At 45.8% G+C, this 13,254-nt stretch overlaps 1 protein-coding gene across 1 annotated transcript in view; it reads left to right on the top strand.

Moving 5' to 3' along the window:
- The first annotated feature begins 989 nt into the window (after positions 1–989).
- Positions 990–13,254, top strand: part of MEI1 (meiotic double-stranded break formation protein 1) — a 66,374-nt gene continuing 54,109 nt past the window's right edge. The window contains exons 1-5 of the mRNA XM_084648261.1: positions 990–1,221; positions 1,749–1,872; positions 7,778–7,828; positions 10,823–10,896; positions 11,551–11,656. Of these exons, the coding sequence (XP_084504387.1) occupies positions 1,084–1,221; positions 1,749–1,872; positions 7,778–7,828; positions 10,823–10,896; positions 11,551–11,656 (493 nt within the window). The 5' untranslated portion in view covers positions 990–1,083. The remainder of the gene's footprint in view (positions 1,222–1,748; positions 1,873–7,777; positions 7,829–10,822; positions 10,897–11,550; positions 11,657–13,254) is intronic.

Raw genomic sequence — 13,254 nt, forward strand, 5'->3', positions numbered from 1 at the left:
ATCAACTATAGGGCTTACGTGCAGCAGTATCCTCGGTCAAGGACTGATCACTCCTCCACATTCCAAGTACAAGAAGGAAAAGGCTGGCTTGGCTTTTATGTCACCCCACACGAAAGCTCATGCTCAAATAAATTGGTTAGTCTCTAAGGTGCCACAAGTACTCCTTTTCTTTTTGTGAAGACAGACTAACACGGCTGTTACTCTGAAACCACCCAAAACATAGGTTGCAATTAATAAAATGTAAGGTTCTGGGTTTTCTCCTTCGGCCTCGCTTATTTTGTCATCCCTCAATTTTCTCTTTCCTTTCTGCACATTATTTCCCCTTCCTCATTTGGAGTCCCCTGTGTCTTTCCCCACACATTTCCCTGCTCTCTCATCTTCTCTGTCCCTCCCTCGCCAATCTCTCCCTCACTGTTTCTGGTCCTTCCACCTGGTTCTCTGCCCAGGGTTCTCATTTCCCCATGTTACCCCCCCGCACCCCCCTCGGGACCTATGTCAGCTTTCCCTTCCTCACCTCTCACCCCCCCCCCCCGCCCCGAGAGCGGGGTTTCTGCTCTAAGGCTACCCCCCCCACTCCCCCATGCAGCGCTGCTCCACGAACTCTCTTCTTCTCCCAGCAGATCCCTTCTCCTTCTCCTCCCCTCTTGGCCCTCCCAGCTGCCCATGGTGCCATTTTTTTTCTTGTTAACGAAACTAAAATCTATTTAAAAAGAAAAGAGAGAGAGTGTTGGCTAAAAGATCAATATACACACATCGCTAGGCAGGCATCAGGCGCGTTGCATGGTCAGTGGCTCCCCTAGGGGGCGGGCTCAGGCCGGGGATGGAAAGAAAGGTGCGGAGGGTGAGGTGTGTGGCCCTTTAACGACAGAGGGAGCCCGAGAGGAATCAATAGCCTCCCTCGCCTGGGCCCCGCCCTCACCTCCAGGATGCACGTGCTGGGTACGCACGGGGCTTCTCCCCATGCGTCAAAACGAAACCCCGCCCCTCCAGTTACGCATGCGCAGGACTTTCCCTGTCAGTGCTCCGCTTCCCCCCCCCCCAACCACGTGACGCCTGCTCGCGGCGAGGCCCAGGCGGCGCGCGATGGAAGCGGCCGCGGGGGCGGGGCTGCTGGTCTGCGAGCGGCTCCACGCGCGCCACGACCCGCGCTGGCTCCTGCAGCTGCCCCCGGCGCTTTGCCTGGCCTGCGTCATCGAGACGCTGGGGGACGGCGGCGCCTCGGTACGGAGCCCGGCCAGGCCCTCCCCGCGCCAGCGCGCCCCGCCCCGCCTGTCGGGGCCGGCCGCTGAGGGCGGAGGGGGCTCGGGTTCCACACCCGCCCCCAGCGCGTCCCCACACGTCTCCCCGAGCCGGTCCCGCCCCGCCCCTGCCCCTGCCCCTGCCCAGTCCGCCTCGGCGCCCCGCCCCCCGCCAATCCCGCCCTCTGCCCAGCCAGGCTTGGCTCGGTTCCCGCCGGTCCGGCCCCCAGCCGGTCCGGTCTCGCCCAGGGCCTTGCCTGGCCCGGCTCCTTCCCGCCCCCTGCCGGCCCATTCCTCCCAGGTCACTTTCATATGGGATGGCCTCTGTGACTTGAGCCCTGGTCTCTGATGTGGGAATAGGGCTAGTGCCCTGCTGCGTTTCTGGGCTCCAGCATGGGTCTCTCGGGCACCTAGGCACGCTGGGCTTTCGTCCCCGTGTCTTTTTCAGCCCCTTTGCATGTCATGAGGGAGCTCTCCAGTGATACTTTTCATTCCATCTTTAACCTTCAGCTGGTGCGCAAGAAACACGTGCTGTCTTGCTTCCGGGATGTCCTGGCCTGGCATGCTGTGCCAGTCCTCCAGCTGCTAGCACAGGACGAAAGGGTGTGTGTTCATTTCATAGGAACCCTCTTTGGTAAGAGCACCCCCTTTATGTTAACTAATACCGCTAATGGGGGAAGGCAGTGCTGATCTTTACTTTTCTGGGATCCCTCTGCCTCAGTGTTCCCTGTTTCTATCTGCCCCATCTTGACTTTCAAAGCTCTGTGTCATGAATACTACACTCCCGGAGAAACACTATGCTTGTGCCAGTTCATACAGAACATGTGAGTTTTTTCTCATTCAGCTGGAGGCAGAACCAGCATGTCTGTGTGGATCATGCTCCTCTTCTTTTTTTGTCTCTTGCTACAAACAGAGAGCTTTTTGGGGGTTATGTCTCTTCCCAGAATGCACTGCTGTTCTTCCACAGCACTGTCAGAGGTATAGAATAGGTGGGACTGCAGCTTTGGGATGAAGTGGTAGAAAACCAAAGGTGTTTGGGTGGAAGGAACACATTGTGTGGTTTAATAGTACAATATCCAAAACACTAATCTACATGATACCTTTTCAACCCACATCTTGGAATTTGTAGAAATTCTCATTGAAGCTTTAGGGCCATTCACCTGCTCCTTTCCAACCAGCATCACAGTAGAGCAGGGATTAGGAGAGGTGTCTTTCCAAGAATGATCTTTGCTGGCCAGAGCATATGCACGATCAGTTTTTGTTTGCATCACAGCCCTTGCAGGAAGAGTTGCTATGGAATGTTGGCCCATTGAGCGAAGGAATAGTAAGGGAAGGGGAAGGTGGTGGGGTGCATAGAGGTCCCAAAAGCTGGTTGTTTCAGTGAACAAATATTGGATTCTCTGTTTCTGCCTTGTTACTCCCCAGATCTCCTTTACGCTTGAGATTTTTCTTGCTCTTTAAGGGAAAATACATGTCAAGATCCCTCCCTCTTGTTCTTCTATTCTGGCACATTGAATAATTTCAGTGGTGTTTTCCTATTTTGTTTGTATATATGATGCTGTTCATTGTTAGGAACACAGCTTTGTAGATTTTAATAATTTTATTCACAGAGGTTATACCGAGCACAGTCTGTGCATTTGGCCCAGTACAAACGTGAAGGGAGCAGAGAGGCCCTGAGGAGTTTACAGACAATTCAGACCTAGATACTATAGTTATAATGCTAAACACACATGGATCCAATAACTTAGGAGGCCAATGCGTGCTTTAAAGACAGGCAATAGCATAAAAAATACCTCTTCTCTATATTTTGGAAGGCTTCCTGTAGAGAGGTTTTTGGGGTAGGAACTGTCTTTTACTGTATGTGTGTACAGTGCCTGGCCCAATAGGGTCCTAACTGGGGCCTTTGGGTGTCACTGTAATACATATAATCAATAATAATAAGTATTAAAGTGGGATTGGAATGAGCTGATTTTGGTTTTTTTGGTACACTAGCTGTGGGAGGGAGGTCCAAGGGCAAGGGCAGCAGCATGGGGAAGGCAAAACGACCAGTGTGGTGGTGTAATAATTGGCCCTACAAATGTACATGATTAAGAACTCAACTGTAAAAAGTATGTGAAAGTTCCTAAAATGTCAAAGTAACTTATCAAGAATAAATGTTAATGGGAAAAGATATGAAAGGGAGACAGAAAAACTGAATTAGTCTAAACAAAAAGGCTACGGACGTAACTCAAGGATGGTGTTTGTTTGTTTTTTAAAGTGTAAAACCAGTTGTCAAGGCTGAATCCCCACTCTGTCACTTTGAGTGCAGAAGGTGTGGGCCCGTAAGGATTTTAAAAATTAATACTTGCCACTCCAGGCTTGTATTAAACTCCCAAGGTTACAGCTTTTCTCTGACCTTGGCGTGGTAAACGCTGCCACCACCCAAATGCAAAAAAAAACCCTTGGACCCAGGAAGGAGCACTTGGGAATTCCTCCCTGTGCGATACCCTCAAACCCTTTCACCCCACCCCCCCGGGGAACAGCTGAGAAAGAAAACAAAGGAAATTAGCTGTTGCTACCAGCTAATCAAACATCACTCACAAACCTTTTAGGACACCAAAAATCCCATCCTGTTCTTAAAAAAGGTAAAATTTATTAAAAACAAAAAGAAAGGAAATACATTTGGAACTTAGGCTTTTTGCTAGATCTTAAAAGAAACAGTTACAAAAAATAAGCATCAAGATAGCTCTCTTGAGGTTCAGCTTAAAGGTTACAAGCAAAACAAAAGCATCTAGGGTTAGATCCACAAGCCAAAATAAAGAAATAAAACTAATAGTGTCTATTTAAACATGCCCTGTCCAGTGATTTCTTCTAGGTGTGGAAGATGAATTCCTGCTTATAGCATTGCTGCTCCGTGTCTCGTTCTCTGGAGACAAAGGGAAAGTTTCTTTCCCAATTTTAAAAAGTTCCAGCTTCCCATTGGCTCTTTTGGTCAGGTGGCTGCTTTTTTTTTTTCTTTACCTGGGGGACTTTTTAACCCTTTACAGGTAAAGCAAGTAGAAAACAGCTACCAAGAGGGATTTTACAGCTAACTGGCTGGCTGGGTGTCCATCAAAGGGAGCTACTCCTCCCCCCCACTTCATTTATCACACCAGAAAAACAAAATTGATGTATCAAATTCTAGGCCCAATTGGTAGACAAAATAAAGTGACGTTCTCCTGGTGTTATCCGGGCTGCTGATTTGCTAGATCACTCCAATCCTTTACTCTGGGAACCAGCTTTACCCTGCTGTGTTGTGAGAACCCCAACTCCTGGGCTATTCACACACAACTTCTGATATGTAAGCTGCTCCTTGGATTCTGCAACCGAATGACACTAGCCAATATCTCTGGTCCCAGACACAACTCTAGGAACCGCTGTCTTGAAGTGTCCAGTTATGCCTGCTAGACGCTGCAAGCTTATAGGAGTTCAACAATTTAACAAAGAAATTGATATGTACCAGGCTTGTTATCCCAAAGGGAGTCTCTGACATGCTTCAAACCAAACACGCTGCTTCAGGTAGAATAAACAGATAGATTTATTAACTACAAAGACACATTTTAAGTGATTATAAGTCAAAGCACAACAAATCAGATTTGGTCAAATGAAATAAAAGTAAAATGCATTCTAAGCTGATCTTAACACTTTCAATGCCCTTACAAACTTAGATGCTTCTTACCCCAGGCTGGCTGGTTGCTCTTCAGCCAGGTTCTCCTCTTTGATCAGTGCTTCAGTTGCTTGGTGTGGTGTCTATAGATATAGGTTGAAGAGAGAGGAAGAGCATAGCAAACATCTCTCCGTTTTATCATGTTCTTTCTTCCCCCTTGGCTTTGCCCCCCCTCCCTCCTTCAGAGTCAGGTGAGCATTACCTCATCACAGTCCCAAACCGACCAAAGGAAGGGGGATGACTCACTCTAGAGTCCAACAGATCCTCTGTTGTTGTCTAGGCCAGTGTCCTTTGTTCCTGTGAGGCTGGGCTGGGTTTGTCCCATACATGCCCTGATGAGGTGTGAACTGCCCCTCTGCTTTTGGAGAGTTTTTGTCTGGGCTTTTTTTTTAAGCCATGAGGACACATTTTCAGCCTCATAATTATATACATGAAATTACAACCTATAACATTACTATAACAATAATTACTTTGTCAAGTATCAGAGGGGTAGCCGTGTTAGTCTGGATCTGTAAAAGTGGCAAAGAGTCCTGTGGCACCTTATAGACTAACAGACGTATTGGAGCATAAGCTTTTGTGTGTGAATACCCAGTTCATCAGATGCATCCGACAAAGTGGGTATTCACCCACGAAAGCTTATGCTCCAATACGTCTGTTAGTCTATAAGGTGCTACAGGACTCTTTGCCAATAATTACTATAACATCACAATAACAATGCTCAGTGCATCATGAGCCTTCCAAAGACACCCAACATGACAAACTTTGCATTAGATACCACACAATCATATTATAAGGATGAACATGGGGGTGTAGGGTGTTTCCACGAGGTACAGAATGTCACACACTCCTTATGTGGTCCTTAAATTAAAAAACTTTGGAAGAAAAATTGGCTACTGAATGAAGCGTCACCATCATGGCTGCCATTCCGATGATCTACAGGGACCCCAGGCTTTCATCATCCATATTCTAAAAAATGTCCTGACCAAACCAGGCCAAAAAAAAGACCCAAATGACATTTCCACCTCTACTGGTTTCAACTAAATCCCAAACACCACCTAAAATAAAACAAAATCAAATGTTAACAACAACAGTAACACCAACAGCTCAAGCCTCTCTCAACCAATTTCTTCTCTTGTCACTAAAAGGATAGTTATTACCATTTAAAAACTGTCAAACAACGGTTTTTTTCCTTCTAAAAGCTCGCTCCAGCTAATTCCCCACCCCCCAAAAAAGTTGTTTAAAATAAAAACCTTGTTTAATACTTTACCTTTCAAATCCTTTAACTGTTTTCCTTTCTTTGCTTTATCTTTAATTTAAAAGTTTTAAAAAAATGTAGTGGTATGTTTGCCATGGTACTAAGCAGGCTGAAGTCTCTGTATATCAAACTCCAGACCTGGTTTAATACTGTTTAATGTTGGACAGTGACTGGGTTATGTTAACACCTTTCGCCCCTTTATTTAATCTAAATCAATACTACATTGGAAAAGGATAAAAAAGGAGGGCGTTTTGGGAGGAACATAGGCAGAAGAAAGGGAGGTTAAAAGTGAAGGAGGGAAGAGATGCAGGCTCGGGTATTGTGAAGGACCATGATGGTGGGCATGAATAGCCTGAATTTAATGTGGAAAGTGAAAGGAAGATAACTCTACAATATTCAGTAATAAAGGTAATTGATCCTATGATGTAGAGGGGGTGGGATGAGGCAGGAAATAAAACTGCTTTCTCCAGATCCAGTGTCTCAGTATTGTTCAGTTGGTCAGCTGTTTTATGTGGAGGGTTTTTGTCCTTTTGAAGCATCAGAAGCAAAAGGACAAAACTAGAACTAGAAATACTGTTGGTGGAACAGGCCCGGTATGGCAGAAGAAGGGATTGTGGTGGACCAGTGCTCTAATCTAATGTGGAAGGAGGTGGGATACTGGATTAGAAGGCTCATCTGGTGCAGCAGGAGGTGGGATGATGGCCAAATCTTATTTTCTGGTTGTGAAAATAAAAGATTATGATGAACAGTTCTGTAACAAAAAAAAGGAGTACTTGTGGCACCTTAGAGACTAACCAATTTATTTGAGCGTAAGCTTTCGTGAGCTACAGCTCAAAGCTCGAAAGCTTATACTCAAATAAATTGGTTAGTCTCTAAGGTGCCACAAGTACTCCTTTTTTTTTTTGCGAATACAGACGAACACAGCTGCTACTCTGATTTCTGTAACAATAGATTCAGTTTACCTCTGGAATAGTCTCCATGGGAAAGTGAATTTCTAATACTCATGGTGTTTAATTTTAGGCTAGATAATCTGTTTGGCAGTGTTCACTGCTGTAAGGGAACAGGAACAAAACTGTTCAAGGCAGGAGTTAGTAGAACATAAGAGGCTGATCTGACAGACAGTCTGTAACTTCTGGGATTCTGGGTGGTGTGCTGTATCTTTCTAGAAACAGACTTTTGTGTGAGTTGGATTTAATAATACCAGCCGCAGACACTCAGATGCTCTGGTGATGGGGGTTGGGTATGTACCTAGGTGGGTGGAAACAATTATTTTAGCAAAAATAAAAAAAACTCTCACTATACCCCCTAAAAATAAAAACACAGCAAGCAAGTTAAAATATTACAAGTTAGGCTGTATGTTTCAGCCTCTTGTGAACTGGATACAGGGAGCACCTTGTATCCTGCTCCCATAGAGCAATGTCCTCTCATTCTTGACCAGAAAGATAGGTTGGTCACATGTGAAGCAGGGCTAATAAATGGGTAAAATGCGAGAGTCCTGAACGGTCCTTTCAAAATCAGAGATTACAAGCCCCAACACTGATGATCTCATATGGACGAGATATTACGTAATTGTGGTTTATATGTGAATTGATCTTTCAGGGATGTTGCATACAGCAGAAGACAGCAGTGCACTGGATCTACCCACTGAAGGTGAGAAGGAGGTTCTGGGTCTCACTGGCAGGTTGGGAAGAGGAATCTACTGTATCTGGTCTGATGCTGATATTGAGAGTCTCAGCAACTTCACAAATTGAAGAGAGCAGCTGTTCCCTCTCGTTGCCGGGGTGCTTTGCATGCACAGTGAGAGGGGAATAGTCTCCTAAGAGTTGTTTTTGGGGGAAGCACACCCACAGCTCATCTAATCTTTGGCATTTCTGCTGCCACTGGTGTCTTTCTCACAAAAATCTTGAAGAGCTGAACTGAGAAGTAACCAGCTCTCTTCAGGGAGGGTAACAATTTTCAGTCAGTAGGAATGTGGGCTGGACTTGACGTGGTGACACAGAGGTAAAGTGTCTGTGTCACATTACTTATCCTCTGAGATGTGCACACTCCCAAACCGTAAAACCATTTAACTTATTGGTGCCTCATACCTGAAGGTTTTCATAGATTTTAAGGCCAGAAGGGACCGTTAGATCATCTAGTCTTCTGCATAACGAAGGCCTTAAAATTTTACCCTGTTACATCTGTATTGAGCCAGTAATTTGTGTTTGGCTAAAGCGCATCTTCCAGAAAGGCCCAGAGTCTTGATTTGAAACCATGAAGAGATGGAGAATCCACCAAGTTCCCTGGTAACTTATTCAAAGGGTTAACCACACTTCACTGTTAACATGTCACTGAATACTCTAACAATATAAACGGAAAAAAGTATGTTCCATAAAAGCATATAATGCCCAGAACAAACCACACAATGGAAGCAAGAAAAACCCACAACAACCCTTCATATAATGTCAAACAATATACAGTAACTTGTCGCTTAACATTGTAGTTATGTTCCTGAAAAATGCTACTTTAAGCGAAACGATGGTAAGTGAATCCAATTTCCCCAAAAGAATTAATGTAAATGGGGGGGTTAGGTTCCAGGGAAATTTTTTTCGCCAGACAAAAGACTATATTTTATATATATACACACACACATATACACAGTATAAGTTTTAAACAATTTAATACTGTACACAGCAATGACGATTGAGAAGCTTGGTTGAGGTGGTGAAGTCAGAGAGTAGAAGAGGGTGGCATATTTCCCAGGGAATGCATTACTGCTAAATGATGAGCTAGCACTTGGCTTAGCCCTCAAAGGTTAACACATTTTTGTTAATGTAGCCTCACATTCTACAAGGTAGCAGGAATGGAGGGAGGGGAGATAGCATGTCAGAGAGAGACAGAGACACATACTGTGTGTGAGAGAGAGAGACGCACATTGCCCCTTTAAGTACGCTGACCCCACTCTAAATACAGTACACTGCCTTTAAAGTAGATCAGCAAGTTGAGACAGCTGCTGCTGCCAGCAAGCTCCCTCTGTCCTGAGCCCTGTCGTGTGTCTCCCCGCTCTGTGGAGATGGGGTAAAGGAGTGGGGGGGAGGAGGACACCCTGACATTAGCACCCCTCTCCCTCCCTCCCACCCGCACAGCAAGCAGGAGGCTTCCAGGAGCAGCTCCAAGGCAGAGGGCAGGAGCAGCACACGGCAGTGGGGGCAGGGACAGCTGAACTGCCCGGCAATTGACAGCCTGCTGGGCGGCTGCTGCACAGGGAACTTAGGGGAGCTGATTGGGGGGCTTCTGGTCCCCCCTATTTCCAAGCCCCCACCAGCAAGCTCCAACGGGCTGTTCCTCCTGCAAGCAGTGAACAAAGCAGGCAGCTGCCAAACAGAGTTATAAGGGAGTCTTGCACAACTTTAAACGAGCATGTTCTCTAATTGATCAGCAATGTAACAACGAAACAACATTAACCGGGACGACTTTTAAGTGAGGAGTTACTGCACCCTGACTCCATCCTCTGTGTATTACCCTCATAATAGCTTTCTTGTCTGTTTGGTTTTCTGCTGGAAAACTTTTACTCTTAAGTCAGACTGAATGTTCCTTATACCCATGTAAAGCCTGTGATCTAAACATGTCAGAAATTGTTTTGGTTCTTCATGTCAAGCAAGAGGTGACCAACGGGCACAGGAGGTTATACAGTTTTTTTTTTTAACTGGGAAAGCAGTTGTCTTGCTTCATGCAACTCACCAGTTGTTTTGTTAGTAAAGCCAAAAATGATGTGCAAATGGTATCTAGTGAACCTAGTTTCTTGTTGATTTCCATTATTCCACCTCCTCCTCGTCACTAGGGCAGATGGAATAAGGCTTCCTTGCAGTTACTGTGAGCCAAAAATAAGAGGTCTTAATTGGTGCTGAGGAGGTGGAAAGATACAATTGGGACACCCAGCTGAAGATATAGGACTTGATACGCAGAATAATCACAATTGGTGTAAATAACACCTAGCTGTTATCATCAGTAGACCTCAAAGCACTTTACAGAAGAGATCAGTATCGTCATCCTATATTTGGGGAAACTGAGGGAGAAAAGTGGTTTAGTAGCACTCACGCAGCAGCAGAGCTGGGACTCAAACACAGGTCTCCAGAGTCCTAATTCAGCCCCCTGTCCACTAGGTTATTACAGTCTGGTCTGTAACAAGACCACAGGTACTATTGAAGAGTCTGGTACTAGATGAGGGCCCCTCAAATTATATCTGGTCATCAACTGTGTTCTTATCTAATCTTGGAAAGGAAGTGTGGGAAACTTGCCCTGTGCACTACTTAGGTGTGTATTTGTGCTTGAAATAAGGGGCTAATTCTTTTCCAGCCTGATATCTCTTCCTTAACTTGATATCGAAATGCTGAATTGGTGACTTGAAGTTAATTTCCTTGTAAACAGACGGCAGTCACTAATGCAGGGTTTATTATGACTTCACTGCAGAAAGATCAAGCTGGGGCAGGAGGGATATCACATAACAGCAAAGGGAATGCAGATGTTACCCTGCTTTATAAGCACCCATATATGCATTAAACACATACTCCACCTGCTCATTTGCCTGGTAAAGCTGTGTGGAAGATGTATTATGAGTAAACTCTGGTATGTGTTATTGTTACTGATCCTGTTTCTTCTGCTCAGTTCTGGTGCGACTTGTGGCGGATCTGAAGTTGGAACAGTATGTACACTGTGTGTTGGATGAAAGCCAGAAAGAGGTCAGTAAAGATTATTTCCTTGCTCCCTTTGGTCCCCCAAATTTGAAAATATGGAAAGTTACACAGTATTGTGAATGGGCTCTTGTGGAATGTCCTAAATGCTGCCGCTGCCTTCGTGACTTTGGCAATGTTGACATCTGCCCTGGAATTTTTGCCATCATATCCCCTCCACCGTGGCAACATAGCATCCTTTGTGGTTTCTCTTTTCCCTCCATTACTGCGGCAATAATATGGGCAGCTTTTTAGACCTGAAGCTGCTTGGCAGGCCTGCTCCCTTCGCTTGTGCTCTCTTCATTGCCAGGTTCATCACAAAATGTCAGGCTTCCCCAGAGCACAGACACTTGGGAGACAGCAGAGGTTGGGAGAGAGTTCGCCAGCTCCCCCATCCACCTCACATCAGCTTTGGGGGTGCAGCAGCAGGGCAAAAACCGGGAGGAGATTACAGCTGGGAGATTTGGTGGATGTGTTAGGGACAATTGGCTGGACAAACACATATCTTCCGCTGATTTATCCTGAACAGTTAAGGGGGTTCCACTGGTTTAGAAGGTCCCATTCCAAGGGGTTCATTGCACCATGAGGGGAGTTCACCATTTTGTGTGTGTTTCCCATTTTGGGCCACATCCTTATAGGTGGTTCGTTTTCTTCCCTCCCCAGTTATCTAAGGCAGCCACCATGAGAGGGAGCCTGCCTACGTTAAATCTCCTGGGCAAACTGGCAGATGCCATCCCGGGGTTAGCTGATATATTGGTGATTGAACACGGTGAGTCATGCTTCATTATATCATGGTAGCATCTAGTGGCACTAACTGAAAGAGTGAGACAGACACTAAAACAAAGAGGAGTCCGGTGGCAGCTTAAAGACTAACAGATTTATTTGGGCATCCGCTTTTGTGGGTAAAAAAACCCACTTCTTCAGATGCATGGAGTGAAAATTACAGATACGGGCATATATATACTGGCACATGAAGAGAAGGGAGTTACCTTACAAGTGAAGAACCAGTGTTGACAAGGCAAATTCAGTCAGGGTGGATGTGGTCCACTCTCAGTAATTGCTGAGGAGGTGTCAATGCCAAGAGGGAAAATGGCTTTTGTAGTGAGCCAGCCACTTCCAGTGATCTTCCTGAAAACGCCATCCTGGCCACCATGGATGTAGAAGCTCTTTATACCAATATTCCACATGAGGATGGATAACAAGCTGTCAAGAACAGTCTCCCTGATGATGCCACAGCACACCTGGTGGCTGAGCTTTGTGACTTTGCCCTCACCTGCAACCATTTCAGATTTGGGGACAACATATATCTTTAAGTCAGCGACACTGCTATGGATACCCGCATGCCAACATTTTTATGGCTAACTTAAAACAACGCTTCCTCAGCTCTCGTCCCCTAGCACCCCTCCTCTACTTGCACTACACTGATGACATCTTCATGATATGGACCCCCAGGAAGGAGGCCCTTGAAGAATTCCACCTGGATTTCAACAATTTCCACCCCACCATCAACCTCAGCCTGGACCACTCCACACAAGAGATTCACTTACTGGACACGAAAGTGCAAATAAGTGATGGTCACATAAACACCACCCTATACCAGAAATCTACTGACCACTATACTTACCTACATGCCTCCACCTTCCATCCAGGACACATCACACAATCCATTGTCTACAGCCAAGCCCTAAGATACAACCCGCATTTGCTCCTATCCCTCAGACAGAAAAAAACACCTACAAGAATCTTTATCAATTCTTAAAACTACAGTACCACCTGGGGAAGTGAGGAAACAGATTGACAGAACATGACGGGTACCCAGAAGTCACCTACTAATGGACAGGTCCAACAGGGAAAACAACAGAACACCACTGGCCATCACGTACAGCCCCCAGCTAAAACCTCTCCAGCATGTCATCAACGATCTACAACCTATCCCTCACTCTCACAGACTTTGGGAGGCAGGCCAGTCCTCGTTTACAGACAGCCCCCCAACCTGAAGCAAATACTCACCAACAACTACACACCACACCACACCACAGAAACACTAACCCAGGAACCAATCCCTGTAACAAACCCCTTTGCCTGTTCTGTCCCCATATCTACTCTAGCGACATCATCAGAGGACCCAACCACATCAGCCACACCATCAGGGGCTCATTCATCTGCACACCTACTAATGTCATATGTGCCTGCAATGTCCCTCTGCCATGTACATTGGCCAAACTGGACAGTCCCTATGTAAAAGAATAAATGGACACAAATCAGACATCAGGCATGCTAAGACACAAAAGCCAGTAGGAGAACACTTCCGTCTCCCTGGACATTCAATAACAGATTTAAAAGTAGCTATACTTGAACAAAAAACTT

Source organism: Lepidochelys olivacea (genome assembly GCF_965140295.1).
Source record: "Lepidochelys olivacea isolate rLepOli2 genome assembly, chromosome: 1".
Classification (NCBI taxonomy): Eukaryota; Metazoa; Chordata; order Testudines; family Cheloniidae; genus Lepidochelys; species Lepidochelys olivacea.